The sequence below is a fragment of the Phasianus colchicus genome, chromosome 2 (assembly GCF_987193195.1).
Source record: "Phasianus colchicus chromosome 2, bPhaCol1.hap1.1, whole genome shotgun sequence".
Lineage (NCBI taxonomy): Eukaryota > Metazoa > Chordata > Aves > Galliformes > Phasianidae > Phasianus > Phasianus colchicus.
Genome location: NC_143437.1, coordinates 107770911 through 107789237, shown reverse-complemented (window position 1 = coordinate 107789237; position 18327 = coordinate 107770911). Strand labels below are relative to the sequence as shown.

Here is an 18327-nt window from a genome sequence, read left to right as displayed (position 1 = left end):
TCATGTCCACATACTTCCAGTAATGGGCACTCCACTTCAGTGCTTAACCACATGAAGAAATGTTCCATGAAGAAATTCTTCCTAATAACCAACCTAAACCTCATCTGGCACAACTTGTGACCACTGATATTGTCAATCATCCTTGTATCTGGACGATCTCTTCAAAGAACTTCCTGCTCTAAAGGACAGATAGTTGCTCAGAGATGGTCTGCAACCTTGACCTTGCAGTATAAGGAAAGATCAGCAGACCTTCTGTCTGTCTTTTCAGACTTTCCGACTGTCTCAGCAAATGAGAAACTCTAAACTGACTACATTGAGACCTCTTCTCTTCCCTCCCAGTTTTCCCAGCACTGAGTTCCCAGACACACAAGTCTAAAGGCTGTTAGCCTGTTTTTTAGTACACTGACAACATATTTTTAATGATACATAATTAAGTTCAAACTGCTATTTACACTCCACACCAAAATGCCAGCACACAACAGAAACTTTTTTCCACATTGATTTCATATGCCAGAAACGCATGGAAGAGTAAGAGACAAGAAGCAGCATTACCTCTATTTCCAGATGTGGAACTGTTGTAGGCACACAGACTTACAAAGTTTCACAGAAATGAGGAGAAGCACCAGATCCCAGAGTATGTCAGGTTCACAGCACTCGGAGGATCATAAGATAATTCAATCTGAAAGGAACCTCAAATGCTCATCTAGTCTAACTTCCTGATCAGATCAGGGTCAGCTTTTATGTAAAAAGGTTATCACAAGTTTTCTCCTCCAAATGTTGCTGCAAGCTCCATCATATCTTTGCTAGAATACAGAAGGGCATTCATGCAATAAAACTGTAAACTGAGTCAGTATTTAAACATAGTTTAAGGCTGAAAGTTTGAGGCTGAAATACAGACGGATACTGAAACATCTGGGAGGCACTCATGGCAAATAGACTGAGAGGTTGTCACTGATACCAAGAATTGCAATAGGAGAACAATATGGAAGGTGGCACAACTGTGGAAAAGTGAAATGTCCTCCCCACACAAAACACAGAGAGGTAGGCCAAGAGATGAGACCTTTACGACCCATGATTCTGCTCCTAAAATAAAGTCCCTGAATATATTTAAGCCTGAACATCAGCATGAGTAACACTTTGTCTGTTTACGTGCATGTGTAAACAGAAAATATTATTCTGTTCCAAAAATCACACTTGTTACTGTAGTCAAGAGACCAACATGATCAGGTCCTGCATACACTAGAGTAGACATTGGTGACAAAGAAAACACCCTGTATCTGTATTAACGTAGAGAGATCTAAGCACCATTACAGAAATTAAACACCGTAATTTCCGTCCTTACTGGGTAAGATGATGACATCTTCTCCTGGACCTGGGATGCTGCAGTTGAATCCACCCCAACCTTTTTCCACATCCTTCCATGTCTCTGGGTGCGACCATTTCAAAACAGAATCAGAAGGATCTACAAAATAGGACGTGTAAAGAGAGAGTTATTGTTTTCAGTAGCTGAGAGCATTATCATTTCTGAGATAGTTAAGCATCTGTGGCATTACCATCCTCTCCTCCCTTTGTCAATGATGAAGCAACACTAACTGCTGTATGTTACCTTCCATTCCTAAAGGAAGTTGCCAATAGGAGAAAAAAAAAAATCTCTCTCCCAAAACTGTGTTTTTGGAGTTAAAGTTCAGGAAGATAGCTGAAAAACAATTTCAAATTCTTTGGGATCCAGGAAAAGCAAAGCAAATTTTGAGGTTTTTCATCACACCTAGCTTACGATTTGTGAATATGCATCACAAACAACAACTTCATGGTGAGGAGTCTCAAGTACAAGCGTTATGAGGAGCAGCTGAGGGAACTGGGATGGTTCAGTCTGGAGAAGAGAAGGAGGCTCAGGGGAGACCTTATAGCTCTCTACAACTACCTAAAAGAAGGTTGTGGTGAGAATGTTGTGTGGGAATGGCTTCTTCTGCCACGAAACTAGTGATTGAATGAGAGGGAATGGCCACAAGTTGCATCAGGGGGTGTTCAGGTTGCACATTACGAAACATTTCTTCTCCAAAAGAGTGTTTAGGTACTGGAACAGGCTGTCCAGGATGGAGGTTGAATCACTGTCCCTGGAGGTGTTCAAGAAACTTTTAGAAGTTGTACTAAGGGACATGGTTTAGTGGGGAAATACTGGTGGTAGGTGGACAGGTGGATTAATTAGAGGTCTTTTCCAACCTTGGTGATTCTATGATTCTATGATTATTTTTACTTACATCATCCAAGGCTCTGAGCACTCTGAACACAAAGTTAAAATGAATAAGCGAAGATACAAGCCAGTCACCTCTTCTTTTGTGGCAATACTAGAGGACATAATAGTAAATAACTCTACCAAAAAAGTGTCAACTCTTCTCACACATTTTTCTTCACCAGTGTTCTAGAAAACACATTGAATTCCTGGAGTATGCTGAATTATGAAAGTTTTTTTAACAATGAGTAATTAACTCTCACTAGATTTTTAGCCCATAGAAAAGCAATGCTGTGCATGTGGTCGCGAAGACCTGTGGTGAAACACCAGCTTAAATGGGACGTGTAGCAACTCCTACAAAGTTTTATTTTTAATGTTCAGCTTAATCCAAAAGGAAACTTTTGAGTCTCGGCAGCATCAGGAAAACATCGGGAGAAATAAAATTCACAAAGTGACAAAGTGTAGGTACTTGTGCTTGCATTTTAGACAGCTAATGAGCCGGTCTTACAAATTAATTGCTTAAGCTTGCTGTGCCATCAGCAGAGGAAGGAAAGCCTTCAGGGAAGTCCTGCACACACATGGTTTCTCATGTCCCAGCTAATGCAGACTGGGCCTCCCTCTGGAGGCCTGTGCAAGCACCTACCTCTGACTGAAACTGGTATTTTTTTATGAGGGGAGCTTCACCAGGCATCACTGAAAACACAGGGGCAAACTCATGCCTACATGCAGTGGACTAGAAACCAATCAAGAGCACTGTGGAGAAGAAAAAACTCTGTTGCCAGCATACAGTGAAATGAAGCTCAGGATCAGCTCTTCGAGGCTGGGTATTCCTTTACTTATCTGTTCAGGGGGAAAATGCTCTGTAAAAAATACCTAAGCCCTATTGCTACCTAAATGATTATTGTTGATAATAAACAGCAGGGCGGCTATGAAACTCAGATCCAGTTTTGGAGGTCTCCCCCATCTCCAGTGTATTGTGCTGTCTGACTCGGTGTGTAACTGTGCAGTAATGTCAGGCTATTACACTAAGATGACTGCAGAGCACTAAAATACACTGTACTCTTACATTCCCCATGACCTTCCTGATCTTCTGTGGCATTTCTTAACAAAAGTTTATGGTCTTTTATAATGTGGAATCACACATTTATCACGAGCGATGGTAGATACGGCTCAATGAAATGCTTAAATGAATGCCAAGAGCCCCTGTTGGGTTGATAGATGTACAAAACACTGAAGTGAAATGCAGCAATATAGTTCTGAACAAGTAGTAAAAAGGAAATGGTGTGACTCCCAGACCGAACCTTCCTGACAGAGACTCACGCACCTGATGTAGGTGAAGGGGCTCCTTCCTTCTCCTGCAGCTCAAACTGAATTAAGTCAGCTCCTGTGACTGAACACAGAGAATCGTAGGGAGTTATGGCACGGCCTTAAGAATTAACCAAATCAGCAACAAAAATTCACAGCGAGAGAATTGCTACACATGGCTTTCAGACAACATTTTACATTTCTAACGACAAGATTTTTTAGGAACGACTATGTGTTTTTTCCAACTCATTTTTGTCTTTTTTTTTTTTTTTTGTATTTTGAGAAGGGAGTAAACAAATACATTTTAATTTGCAGATACTAAGGGTCTCAAGACAACTCATTAGAAAGAGCTAAAAGAAAACATTCAACAATCAGAAATTCTGGGCTGGAACATGAATCTCATTTATCCCACTATAAATCCACAGCAGTTCCACTAACACAAGCAATATTACACCATTGAATGCATAATGTATTAACTGGATCGAGCAACAAATTACAGCTTTTGTTTTGTAGTTTGGTTTTGATTCCTCCCCCCACCAAATCTGGTATCTAAAAGAGATGCTTTAATTAGTCAGACTTTATAGACTGAAGACAGGGACCCTGTGTTCTGTACTGTGAAAAGAGGTCAGAAGCAATTATCACAGTTGTAACCTTTTTGCCAGTATATTGTCAGCAGGAGAGGGGTCAGGATAATGCAAAGCAAGCTAAGAGGAGCAGAAGAAAACTGCTTCAGAGCCAGCAGAAAGGCTACCTCTTCTTCATCTCCAGCGGCATATAAAGGCACTTCCTTTCAGTCACCAGACTGGAACAATCGTAGGTTAAAATAGAAACACTCTGCCAAACAGATAAATCTCCTTTACGCTGCCCAACCCCTTCTGGTGACCCTAAAATGCCATTGGAAGAATTTTGGGGGGTAGAAGAATTGTATAAATAAAGCCATTGTCAGAACTTTCCTCAGTTCTGTCACAACTTTCCTACACACGTATCAGCCCACCGAAGGGATTTCATGCCGTATTGTAATTTACTTATTTTATCTTTAAACAAGTCTCTGTACTTTTAAATTGTGAGAATCACCCTTCCCTACCTCCCTCTTTTTCTCCCAGTGCAGCTGAGCAAATTTAAAATAACTGAGGTTCATTAATTTTAAGTGTTCAATAAATTAGTATGAATAATCAAAAAACTTGATTCTTTCCGATAATTACTATTTGATGTCAGTTGAAAGCACTCGATTGAGTTAGCAGCATATGCTCCTATGCCAAATGAGGCTTCCATAATTAAATAGAAACTGATTCCATGAGGTTTTTCTCATATCTGATTAATTAGTAATCGGGTACCTTAGCCCTGTTCCTCGCCGACACCTTCTCTCCCAGTGATAGCTGTGGTCTAACTCATGTTCACTCAAGCCAATCCACCCCAAACCATCACACGATGCTCAAAATGAACAACACCACGTCCTCAGGTGGCCACAAGGTGAAAAACGACATGAAGGTCATAGGAATATAGAACCATGGAATGAGTTGGGTTGGAAAGGACCTTAATGATCATCTAGTTCCAAACCCCCTGCCATGGGCAGGGTTGCCACCTGCTGGATCAAATACTCATTAAAAGTCTTTGGCATACAGTTAATCTGGCTTTTAGACTCTTCTATGGGCACTTCCCTCCTCCAACACTAATCCTTGCAGAGGGCATACATCTCACCTAATTTGAAATGATGACCAGTTAGCTTGGACCCTCATGGTGTCACTGGGGGTATCTCAAAAGAAATATCCATCCATGTTATTTATCATACTCCTTAGGGATGAGATATGCTGTAGTGAGAGACCTTTCTCTCTCTGTAGACAATAAAGGATAAGCAGGGTAGGCTTAGAAAACTCATGTAAGATACCTGTATCGGGAGAAATTAATCTCCCTGGCAGAGCTCCTCCTCTAGGCTACACAGGCTAGCAAGGGAAAGAAAATCACACCTTCAGAGCCACAGTCTGATTGGGAGGCTACTAAGAAACTACTGACTGCCTTGGAGGGCCATTTTTGATCCTCCTTAAGATGTCCTTCCTTCTCCTCTCACTTTTAGGAGAGCAAATCTGGAGCCAAAGGTGTTACATCAATTCACAGCAGTGTTAGGACAAGTGAGAGAACCAAGCCTGACACTATCCTTTTTCTTGATGAATAGGTTTTGCTTGACTTTTCCAACATTACAGTGCAATTGTCTAATCAGAGATGTTTTTATTGTTCAGAGAAAAGCTGTTCTCCTAATTAAATCCCCAGGGGACAAAAAATCTGCTCAATATTCTACACAGATCTCATACAGGGGTTCAGATCCTGTACCCGGCGACAAAAGGACCTGTTAAGGATTTACTAGGTGCAGCCATTTTCTGAGAAAAGAACAAAAACTTCTCACTTTTGAGGTGTCACCCAACCACATTGCATGACAACTCAAACCATTATAGGCCCTCTATACCCTCCACATCAGTGCGGGAATGTGGGGCTGAATTCTCCCCAGCCCAGCTGCTATCACAATTATTAATGTTGATTCAGGATGAAGTGCAACAAGCATGATCCTGTCGCATTCCGTTGCCTGAAAAGCAATCAAAGCAGGTTACAGGCCCTGAGAATCATCAAGACCATGGTGACATAGTTCTCCTGGTTGCTTTGCTATCGAGTAATCATTGTTTCTGTACAGGACAGGAAGAGATATAGGCAATACAAGCAAAGGACGTCATTAGTAAACATTGAATTAAGGTGTCTCTTCACAAAATGCAGTTATAAGGCTCCAGGGTTTAGTTGTATAAAACCTTTATAAGCCTCATCAATTTTCTGCCTTATTACAGCTCTTCCTGGATGCTTGGGCTGTGAATCATAAATATAGGCCTTCCTGACTAACTTTTTTCTGGTTTAGGGCTCCTTGAGTGAACGTGAAGGAGGAGCAACCTGGTCTTTTATCAGCTTTGCAGTGACAGGGAATTTTGCCTGTGGATATTAGGAAGGGCTGAAACCAGGATAAATGGCTCCAATAGCCTGACTAACAAATAACAAGCACCGCTGTGCTATTTAACATCAATTGGGCTAACATATATCACAGGGAAATCAAAACTTTTAGACACCACAATCAACAACATGGTACGACACACCTCTAGAAGCTGGAGAACCTGCGATAGGATTTTTTGCCCCTCCTCTGCTTGGGACCATTTGAGGAGGTGCCCAGAAATATGGTATCCTGGGGATACAGCACTAAGAAATGATGTAAAAAAGTATCTGGGCAAGTAGAGACTGATTCCTGCTTGCAGTAGATTAGTGATGGAGATGAAGCCATGTAATTCCTGCTACAGACATCACATACTCACAAGGCCATTGCTGAAAGGATGATGGAAGCATTTCTTTATCTCATTTCTCCAACTGACCATCCAAAACAATGGATGTGGGGTGAATTTTATCAGGATGGATACCAGTGCCTTCAAAGAAATATTAATGCAATTTTCAAGCCTTTCACCTAGGATTCCCCTTTGTCCCTGAGCAATAAGGCTGAAGAAAAAATACATTTATTCTCTGTATTTTAATATTAGAACCAAACTGTCTTAGGGGCCTGTTTTTCTCCTACACGAAGCAACTACAACAACCCTACAGTGGAGCAAACTGGAAGTGAGATCATTCTCTAGGAATTCAGAAAGACAATAAGTGTAATCAAATTATATCTTTTTTTGAACAACCACGGAAACTGCAGACCTGCTTCTGACACAGCAGTAACACGAGATCAGGCCTCGGGCCCTCTTAACAACTCACACATGAGCAGCCTGAGCAAAGTCAGCAGGGTGACCTGTCTCCGTAAAAGCTGCATCTAAGGAAAAAATGCATTTGGGGTCAAGAAAAAGTTTGATAATCCTTCCAGAGATGTTCACAATATTGCTCGTGACAAGCGCTTCCATTTCAGAGAACAAAAAAAAGCCATGTGGGATGGAGAGATGGAGGAAGCCAATGCTTTGTTTTATTCCAAAAGAAAATGGTTTAAACTCTTCAAAAGTGAACAAAAAGGAAGCAACATCTCTCTGGTTTGCAGCCAATTCCAGTATTGCCCAGAGACCTTAACCAAGGAGCAATCCCACGCTGTGGTACCATATGCTCGTATTTGTAACAGACTTAAAAAGCTCATAATGTTATTATTGTCATTTACACAGGACATTTCTTCTAAAAATATCCCAGATGTCCCACAGTGTGATGTTTCTTTCCACCTCTCCTGTTACAAGAAGGGTTTTTTTGGTACAATGTGGTCACTCCACATGAAGACCGCCCTCCTGAAACAGCGTTTGGGAATCACAGAATCATAGAATGGCCTGGGTTGCAAAGGCCCACAGTGCTCATCCAGTTCCAACCCCCTGCTATGTGCAGGTCACCAACCAGCAGCCCAGGCTGCCCAGAGCCACATCCAGCCTGGCCTTGAATGCCTGCAGGGATGGGGCATCCACAACCTCCTTGGGCAACCTGTTCCAGTGCCTCACCACCCTCTGGGGGAAAAACTTCCTCCTACTATCTAACCTAAACCTCCTCTGCCCCAAAGGGAAACCACACATCAATTCAAAGACCATCACTGGGGAGCACCTCTCTAACAACATGGGGTGCCCCAGAGAAACAAAAGGTGATGCTACAAAGACTAAGAAGCGTCAGAGCAAAGCTGATGGTGCTAAAGAGACTAGATTCTCCCTAGATTCTTCAAACCAAGATGGTCTGAGTCCTCACTTCCCTCATTTAGCACTAGCAGGGAATTGGAGCTCTCCCTCTTTGAATGCCAATTTTTCTCCTTGGTTTGAAAAGATCATTTTTAAAGGGACTGGTAAACAGAGGTGACATATGTAGGTAGCAGCAAGCACCTTTGTTAGCAGGATCTCAGCACAGGTGCCCCACATCACAGCAATGCTCCCCATCACAATGATTTCTCCCCATTCAGCACCCCCTGTATGGTCCCACGCCTGCGTCTCATTTACAAAAGTGTGAGCAAGCAACGCATGAAGTCAACTTAACTCCTTTAATCCCCTCCATACGGTACGTTTTCTTGCCTTTTGTATCAAGCTTTTTTTTTTTCTTCCCCATAGAGAAACACTTGCATGTCACTGGGCAATTTTGGACAGGGGAGGCGTGCACAACGCCCAAGTCATCCATGAGCCAAGGTGGCCTTGCTCAGCTGCCCTCTTCATTTGAATAACAATATCTCCTCCTCCATAGGGTCTTCCCTCCCCTTCTCCTCCTTTTTTTTTTTTTTCCTCCCCCTTGTGTGAATTCGGGAGCCTGCCCATGAATGAGCTGGCATCTGATCCGTATTTACTGACGTTCATTTTGGATGTAACGCAGCCCTGCCACTTCCCCGCCGTTTTCCCTAAAAGGCGTCCCAGCGGGCACAAAGGCAGAGGGTCAAAAGTAAGCTGACCCCTGACAGAATGTACAATTATTAGGACGAAGCGGGACACAAGCAGCTGTCGAAACCCCACCGGTGCGGCGATGTGCTTCCCAAAGTCAGAGTATGAATAATACGCCAGAGCTCTCCCCTCCGCCCCGCCTGGCCCTACGCCGTTCTGCAGGAAGAATGATGGCCCTCCCAAAGCAGCTGCAATAATTGTGTCCCCATTGTCCCCCGTCCACCCCCTACAAGTGCCCATTGTGGGCGCGGGGTCGGGTGATTATATGCTTGGGCTGATGGCGTTTGGGCCCAGCTGCCCGGCTGCTGACACACGAGCACCGAGAGGGGGGACCCGCGTCTGCGAGACGGGCCTCCAACATACCAGACCTTTTACATAAGTCAAACAGGAACAAATGACTCTTTATCAGCCCCTGCTCCCTTTGAAGTGGCGGCTGCTTATGGGCCCTTACAGCTTTTCCTCCTTAGCCCGAGCAAACATCCTCCTTTTGATATGCTACATGCTCATTATCTCTGCCCCATTTAATGATTTTTGATTGAAGGGTGGCAGCGCGGTTGCCAAGAGGGTAGTTAAAGAGGCTCCACACAGGCAGGGCTACAAGAAATGCTTTCCTTGTGCTGCTGCCTAAATTTGGAGTTTCTTAACAGTGTGTTCTTGTTCTTAGCAGCAGATAAGGGCTGAGCGTGAAATTCTTAATTAAGCAGTAAATAGAGAGTGGGGTGTCAGCAGATGCAGCCTGTAGCCATGGAGACCAAGTCACATGAAGGAGGGAGCTGAGACTAAACGCCAGGCTCGGGCATGACTGACAGCTGAAGAATCCGACAAAGCTTGTAAACGGGATTAATTAGCTGGCCAATTATTTCATATAGTTAAATGTAACTAAAAAAATAAAAACAGCTCGCAGAGTTGGGTAGGAAAGCGTTCTGAAGGCCAGACCTCCAAGCGCTGTCCTCTCCAAGTCACTGCGTGGACCTCGTAGGGTACCAAGGCCAGAAGGGACTATTGTGGCCATCTTCTCCAACCTCCTATAGAGCACAAATCCCAGCCCACGAGAGTTCTAATAGCTTCTCCCAGAGCTGGAGCATACCTCTCTGAAAGGACGCCTGATCATCATCTAAGGACCTTGAGTGACTGGAACGCCACATGCCACGAGTCTGCTCTGATGGCTAATTATCCTCTCCCTTATCCTGCACACACGAGATTAGGAGAGAAATTAAACAGCACACCAGGGCTAGGAATCCACCCGCTTTCTTTCACACTTTTACCCTACCAATAGTGTTAGGTATTAGTTACCCAACACTGAATTATTAATCTCAATGCTAGCCAAGGCTGAAAATGTTCACTGCATGACTTATACATGTTAGGCGTTGCCATAAATTTTCCCTGGTGTATTCTGATTGTTTCTCTGTATATCAAAATGAGAAATAGCATCGAGCTCTTCATATAATAGGAACCAAATGAAAGGAAAGCAGATGAGGAACAAGAATGTATCTAAGATGCAAGAGTGATATGTGCTGGCCTGATCATCTCTTCCTCGTCTTCTCAAGTCCATCCCTTTCCCCAGCAATTATAAGAGGTGAAGAAATATCTTCTGAGCTTTCCCATGCTGCTCTGTTTATGAAAGTGCAGCTCAAGATACCCAAACTGAATATTTTTGACTTTCACATTTGAAAGAACAAATCTGTGCTGTTAGAAAACTTGAACAATTAAAAACAAAACTAAAACAAAACACTTTTTGTTTGTTTGTTTGTTTGTTTTGTAGTGGATAACTAACATGATCTTGGACCAGAGTTAGGCTCAACAGCTGTACTAGTATACTAAATAAAGCCAAGTTATGGGTCTCAGAGCTAGCTCCCAACATTCTATAAGGTTATATTGCTGGCCAAGCTCCTGGCAGAGCTTTGGCCCAGACCAATGCACTTTCCCAGATGGTGACCATTATGATTTGAGAGTTAGCACAGGACAGGGATCTTTCCTAATTTGAAGCCTGGGTGCATCCAGCCTGTTTTAAGAGAGAAAATGTCAAGCTGTATGGACACAAGCTGTGCAATGCCAGTTGGCCTCAGGACCAGAGATAGATGTAGCTAGTGTGAGCCTTCAAACTGATGTTAAGGGATTGGCCTCTTCACGTCTCCTGAAATGTAAACTAAATTATTTCATTGCTACTAAAGACCAAGCTTAGTGGATTATCTGCCTTCATTCCAGCCATGTTTCCCTGTAGATGCCACATGAGAAAGTCATTTGCATTCCATCTCAACAGTATAAACCAAGAACAATTCATAAAAGAAATTCATCAGATCAGTGACAAAATTTTCTGTTCCTGTGAAAATCAGAATCTTGAAACTTTAGTTTTCTTGTATGATGATCAAGAAGCTATGCTTCATGAAGTGAACTCCACTTCACTGAAGTACCTTTGTGATTCCAGATTCTGCTATTATCGATTGTAACGATCATTATTTTTCCTCCTACATACAGAACTTAGACCTTTTTAAAAGAAGTGACTTGAGAATAGGAATTATGGAAACTGTTTGCATTATAAAAGAATACATTAAATTTGAAGATGCTGGCAATTCCATTAAATATCATTAAATAGGTGAACTTTCTAAAGGGGAGACCACAGACCACCACACTTTATGATCCAATGTACAAATCTGACACTCATACATAAAAGTCTGTGTTGCTTTTGAAAGTTTACAATCACAGGAAAAAGCTTTGTACAGTGAAATCCTATTGCCTTCAGTGGGCTCATCTTGGATAAACTGTGCATGGTTTATAAATGATATGTGTGATATGGGACCAGCTGTCACCAGAGATCATTAGTGGAATTTAATGCTTTTTCCACTCCAAAAGACCAATTGAAATGCAACTAATGCCACATCAGGCACAGTTAATGACACATTCCAGTTGTTGATAGAATAGGCATCAGATGGATGTGCACATACCTATTTCACTGGTCTTATTGAAGGACTGCTCACTTACTGAAAGGCCATTGCTAGACCCAAATGGCTAAGGCTCCATAGTGTCCAGTGGCTTCAACTGAAAAGATTCAGCTTTGCCATCATACTTACCCAAGTAGGTTAGCTTCCTCAGTGTGCTGTCGAGATACCAGTCACAGCTCCTGTGATGACCATAGGAAGGCAGAGATTGGAGTGGCTGTCCAGTTCTCTTCCCACAGGACACCACAACGTCAAGTTGGGCAGGAAGATCCTTGTGTTCCACCAGCAAGTAATTCCCAGTTGTGAAGTTGCTAAACGTGACTGAATACTAGAGGAGGAACCAAAATAAACGTGTCTGTCTCTGGGATTAGAGTTCTACATATTGTAGTATAAGAGGAATAAAGGGGATAGTGTTCCTCATGGGCAAAAGACTTTTCTGAGCAATATGTATTGAGATCTCTGGAACTGAGTAGGTAAAATTAAGTAGGAGGTGATGATGAATGCAGAAAAAATCAATTCCCTTTGTCACCTTAAAAGATACACAGGAATAATACCTTCAGAAAACTGTGATGTTTTAAGATAATATGAATTGTGTTAATTTCTTCATACGACACTGAACTTTAATCTACTACATCCAAAACCTTATTCCTACTCCAGGTTACTTCAGAATTAGGTCACTGCATTTGAGCTCTGCTTATAAATGTAAAGAGATTTTCTCTCTGCCCACCCAGAAAGATGAACGTATGATTACGTCCTCTAAATATAATTTAGAAATTACAAAAAATGTGTTACCTGGAGCTGCTTGCTGACCAAAGGGCTGTCAAATATCAGTGTGTAGGTCTCTTTATCCAGGAGCAGACACATCCAGCCATGCAAGTTTGAGAGAGTGTCAGGGACGTAATTGACTGTGGTTGTCTTATTCCTACTGTCAATCACAGTTAAATTGTAGGGAATCTCTGGAGCCTCTCTTCTGGAGAAAAAAAGAATATAATCACTTTTTGTTACTTATCTTTGTCATTTTGCAACCTTTACAGTTTTATTTTTATTTGAATACTGTAGTAAGCATATGCTGTCTCTCAGCATCCAAATGAGAACATTCTTTCTGTTTTTCACTAGTACTTTCCACTCTTGAATTACTCCGAGGAAAAAAAAATCAGCAGTATCAATGATAGTAGCATCCATCAACAGTAGTAATGATATCATGAATTGAGGCTGGAATGGGTGTAACTACCATCATTGAGTATGGCAAAAATTTTACAGTGCTTTCTCTTCAGGGGCAAACTCCACCATTTTCCTGCACATGGACTTTTTTTTCCAAATTATGCTAAACTGACCTTGATTTTTGACATTCTACTAGGAAGACTGTTAATTTCCCCAAGATGCTAGGCTGTGTATCATAATGTCTAAAAATACAGAACACTCAGCTGTCAGGAACTGGCCTGTTGAAACCAACAGACTACACAAAGGAAAGGACAAGGTTGGATATCAGGTAACACTGCTCCTTAGAAAGAGTGGTGATGCAGTGGCACAGCTACCCAGGGAGGTGGTGGGGTCACCTTGGAGATGTTTCAGAACCGTGGGGATGTGGCACTGAGAGACATGGGCAATGGGCATGGTGGGGTGGGCTGGGGTTGGGCTTGGGGATCTTGAAGGTCTCTTCTAACCTAAATGATTCTATGATAAAGATGAAAGGCACTTAACCCTTTTGATGTTCAGACACTGAATATCCATGTTTGATTCATAATCTGATTAGAAACTGCTTCAATACCAAGACCTACATTCTAGTCCTCAACATCTTGCATTCCTGCAACAGCTCTTGAAACTGATGGAAACTACAGCTGAATTTATGCTCTGGTTAGCTACACTGTGCTACTGCTCTACCTCTGGAATTAAGACTGAGAATGTCTTTGTGTTTTCATACCATAGAAGACATCACAGAAGGCCCTGCTGACACGTAAAGCAACCTGGACAGGCTTATTCTGTAAGAGAATCATGCCACTTCCATTAAATGTCAACAGAAAAATAATGGTTAATCTTCAAGATTGAAGGTGCTAAAACGTTGTTTCAGTCAAAACAGTACACAACACCCAGGTCCAAGTGATATACAAAGATGTAGGAAGAGTGACATAACAGTAGCTGGAATTTACCTCTTAATTTCAGGCACTGAACTAAGGTCATACCTGCTTCTTCTACATTCTATGCATAGGGAATTGCTAGAGATAAATGTCCCAGGACTTCAGATCTCATTCTCAGCTGTGGAGAAGCCTTGCTGGCTTGCCAAGGTACCTTGGGGCCATGATTCTGCCATAAAGATGAATGCAGCAGATTTATGAATGAATCAAATGCTGCTGCAGAATCGAGGCAAGTTGGCCATTTCACCTTTAGTCCACTTAGCTTTGGCATTTGAGCTGAAACTGAGCTAAAAATAATAAGTCTTTTTAGCATATCTGAAGGAGTATTTCTCATTCTCAGAGTGCTACACCAAAACTAGGTATCTTGGAACGTTACTCAGTGCTCCAGACTGGATGCAAGCCTCTTTCTTAAGACAGACAACGCTAAAGCAAATGTCATCTCTTAATTCGATTTACTGTATCTGTAATTTTGGGGGCTCTTTTGTTCCTCCTCTCCTTGCAGCTAAGGGGACAATAATTACAATAGCAGGCAGCTTGGAGGTGGGTTGCCAGCAGATTGTTTTGGTTTTTTCCTCTTTTAAAATCATTTCCAAGTTTGCTTTGCTATCCTGGTGCCTGTCATGTTGGCAAAGGGCTTTCTGATTACCCGGAAACATTCAGCTGAGAAACAGCAGTGGGAAACAGGGGAAGTGTGAATCAGCAAAGAATCACTCAACCAGAAGATATTGGCAGACCAATGAAACTGACTGGAAGGAGTTTATAAGGCTTAAACTGCTTTTGTACTACTAATAAACCTCCTCTTATAGGCATTAGCTAGACCAGGATATTAGGCTGCTAATTAAGCAAGTAAATGACAACAAGCACATTACTGCCACAGTTATCAGCACCCGCACAGGTATTCAGGAGTACATTCTTAGCAGCAGTAGCATGCCAAACGTGGTGTGGTGCAACATTAAACTATGTTGTACATCAGAATTGTCTTATTGAGTTACCAAGGTACACAGTGCCACAGCAAGAGACAGAGAATCTGACACATCCCCTGTGCAATGTGAATCCTTGCTATTTTGCTCTTTATTTTTCATTGATGGGGGGCTGGAACTTGATGATCCTTGGGGTCCCTTCCAACCCAAGCCATTCTATGATTGCTGGAGAAGCCTGATCAGACTGCTTGAACCACTTTTCTCAAGAAAACACTTTTCATGCATATAGCAAGGTGGTCTGGGTTCCCAGGCTTTAATTGGGAAGTTTGTTCACGACCTGGAAGGAAAGGGAGCAGGAAAGTAAGGCTGCCTGGCATCCCATGGCCTGAAACATCTGGTATTTTCTTGACACGGCACACCATGTTCTCGCTTTTCACGTTCTACTCCTGACACAGAGTCAGCACACACACCAAAAAAATTGGAGGGAACATGAAAAATGCAATTCTGCACAGAACATTCGTACAAGGAAATAATGAGCTTGACACTACATTCCCCTTGAAAGGATTGTGTTTGTTTTTTCACCTATCTGCCAAACAGACACCAAAATGGAAGTGCTTTACTAATGGAATTACCAGCCACAATTAGCACCATTTCCATTTGCCCTAAATAGCCAGTGATTTCACTGTGCCCTAAATAGCCACCAATCTACCTCTCCTTAATGTTAATGGAGCAGAGTAGTGCTCACACACACAAGTATTTCTAATTCAGAGGATCTGAGGGAGCCTGCACGCATCATTAACATGGAGAGCTTCATTATCAGAGGAAAGAGCCTTCCCCCGAACTTCCTCTGGCTTTATTTGAAAGAAACTAGGAGGCAATGGTCTTAATGCAAAATTAACCCTCACTTTAAACCGCTGGAAGCCTTTACAAACTGTAAGAGGAAAAAAAAAAAAAAAAGGATGACTCATTGAAAAGGCTGTATTTTTATATTGAAGCAGGTTTCAATTAAGGAGCAATTTTCTCTAGAAATATGGCAGGATTGCTAGATAAGACTTTACAGTCTGAGTAACAGTTTACCAATGGTAATCATACAAACTGTTACATAATGTGGCTCAAGTGCATTGTGCACAACTGTTCAGCATAGGTGGCCCTCCAAGGATTTGTGAAACCAACCAACAACATCAAATAGAACAAATATTAACTCTCCTGTTTATGTTTACCATTAGCTTCCTTATCCTAAGCGTCCATATCTGTGCGTATGAAGGCAGACGCTGTGCTTAGCTCTAACTGCTTTCTGTTTGATAGATTCGTGTAATAATCCATTATGATTATCCCTTTCCTAAAACAGGAAACAATACAGCATCTCACTTCAAACAGGACGCCAAATGTTTATAGCAACGGTCCCATTTATTGTTGGCCAAATGGAGGCTAATTCCAAATTATGGACACAGCAAACCCTTTACATGTTTGATGCCAGGCCCAAGAACAGCTCATTTTACTTTAATTGTCAAGAATCTAAATTTTCATCTGCTTTCAGTTAATATATGCATCTCTGTCGAGAAATACCTTGTTTCAAGCCTGACTTGTATTGTGAATCCTTATAGTCAATGAGCTTTGTAGGCAGAGATCTTCAGGAAACGAACAAGATTGTTGTTCCCAGTCCTGAGTGGCTATTATGGGATATTTTGACTTTGCAGTGCAGAAGAATTGAGGTGATGTCAGCAACTGGAAGGGTTGTGAACAACAAGCTAAGAGGGCACCTTTTGAGGTAGCTTTCAAGCTAGTTGCTTCTGTCTTCCTAACTTATTCCTGTTCTAGGATCAGTTCACCAGTTTCTACAATTTACAGGCTGGTTTTTTTAGGAGAACTAAAATTAGGAATGCATTCTGAGCTGGAATATGGCCGGTAAGCAAGCACCTCAAACAACTCTGCAGTGTAAGCATAGCAAAGACCTGCAGATGGCAGCTTAGTCACTCCACTTATCCCACATCAGGTGGAGTTCTGAAGCACCCAACACGAATCTCAACATTTGGATGCATGTACTCAGAGCATGCTTTTGCAGCACTCTCATTGCCCACTCAATCCTGTAAAAATTAATGCAATTTTTGGACTAATAATTCTTTGGTTATGATAGCGTGCCCAGCTGGCAGACGTGGCTTGAATCTATTCAGCCCATAAGAAGCATCCAAACAGCTTTTCATTGCAGGCAAAGAAAGCACAGGGCTACCAAACTCTGCCTCGATGCTAAATACCTCCCTCTGCACCTAGGAACATTGGAGCCAATAGTCAAGCTGAGGGCTGGGCTCAAGGACACGAGCTGCATACTCATAAGTCATACTCATATAGGATAAAGCTCTCTTGCAGATACTCTAAGGTGTAAGACAAATGTCAAGAGGTCCTGCACTGGGAAGCAAATCTCTCTTTGGTGAGCGGGCACAGATGAAGCTCTGAAGCTCAGCTGATGTGCTTGTGGACTGAACACTCAAAAGCCAACCCTTAAACATTTGCTTCTATATTATGCCACTGAGAAAGGCTATTCCATGAGGCCAAGTGAGCACGCGTGCTGCCCCGTGTGTGAATCCCATCATGTAGGCAGGGAGGTTATACTACCAGAGAGCAACTGAGCACATACACATTGAGTAAAAAACAACAGTAACAGTAAGGGTGTTTCACAGCAGGCGGGTGTTCATCTGGAGGCACCACAGTAAGTAAATATCAAAGGAAAAGCAAAACGAGAGTAACTGCTTGAACTCTCTTCAAGACTCAAAGACCCAGACGTAGGGGGTATGCTGTTCTTTTCACTCTAACCCATCAGCAACGGCTGGGTGTGCAGCAACTGAATGCATGCACTACAGGAGAGGATATTAGACCAGATTTAAGAATTAAGGCTATAAAGAAGAAGTTAATCTTTTCCTCTGCAGCAGACTAAGAAGAGGGAAACAATAAAAGGCTCAAACGACATGCCTGGTGCTGAGCAAGACCCAGCTTTCTGCAGGGAGGAGGGAAAAGCCAGTGAAAGGGAACAAGAGGCAAACTTCCTCCTGGTACACGAGGTTGCAGTGTTTGGAGTCCCCTTGGCCACGAGGTGCTGCCTGGCTGCCGATTATTCTAATGCACTCCTCTTGTAAAAATTATGCATAATGTGAAGAAACTTTTAAAGTCACTTAATCATGTTATGACAATTTTTTAATGAAAATTTGTTTTAATATTAATAGAGACTCATATTTTCTCTATAATATGGGTAGCGGTGGCATTTGGAGCAGCCGTATCTAGCCTGCAGCCACGCTGCACTGTGCCATGGCATAAGCTGTTCTTCAGATTACTCAATAACTTTCCCACATATAAATTTATAAAGACTTTTATAAGCTTCAATTACATTTTTAAAAGACATAAAATCCCTCC

General features: G+C 42.2%; 1 protein-coding gene across 1 annotated transcript in view; it reads right to left on the bottom strand.

The window, feature by feature from the left end:
- The window catches only part of PKHD1 (PKHD1 ciliary IPT domain containing fibrocystin/polyductin), a 242386-nt gene that overhangs the window by 96085 nt on the left and 127974 nt on the right, over positions 1-18327 (bottom strand). The window contains exons 48-51 of the mRNA XM_090136629.1: positions 12666-12843; positions 12006-12201; positions 3555-3620; positions 1343-1462 (exon numbers count right to left, since the gene is read on the bottom strand). Of these exons, the coding sequence (XP_089992755.1) occupies positions 1343-1462; positions 3555-3620; positions 12006-12201; positions 12666-12843 (560 nt within the window). The remainder of the gene's footprint in view (positions 1-1342; positions 1463-3554; positions 3621-12005; positions 12202-12665; positions 12844-18327) is intronic.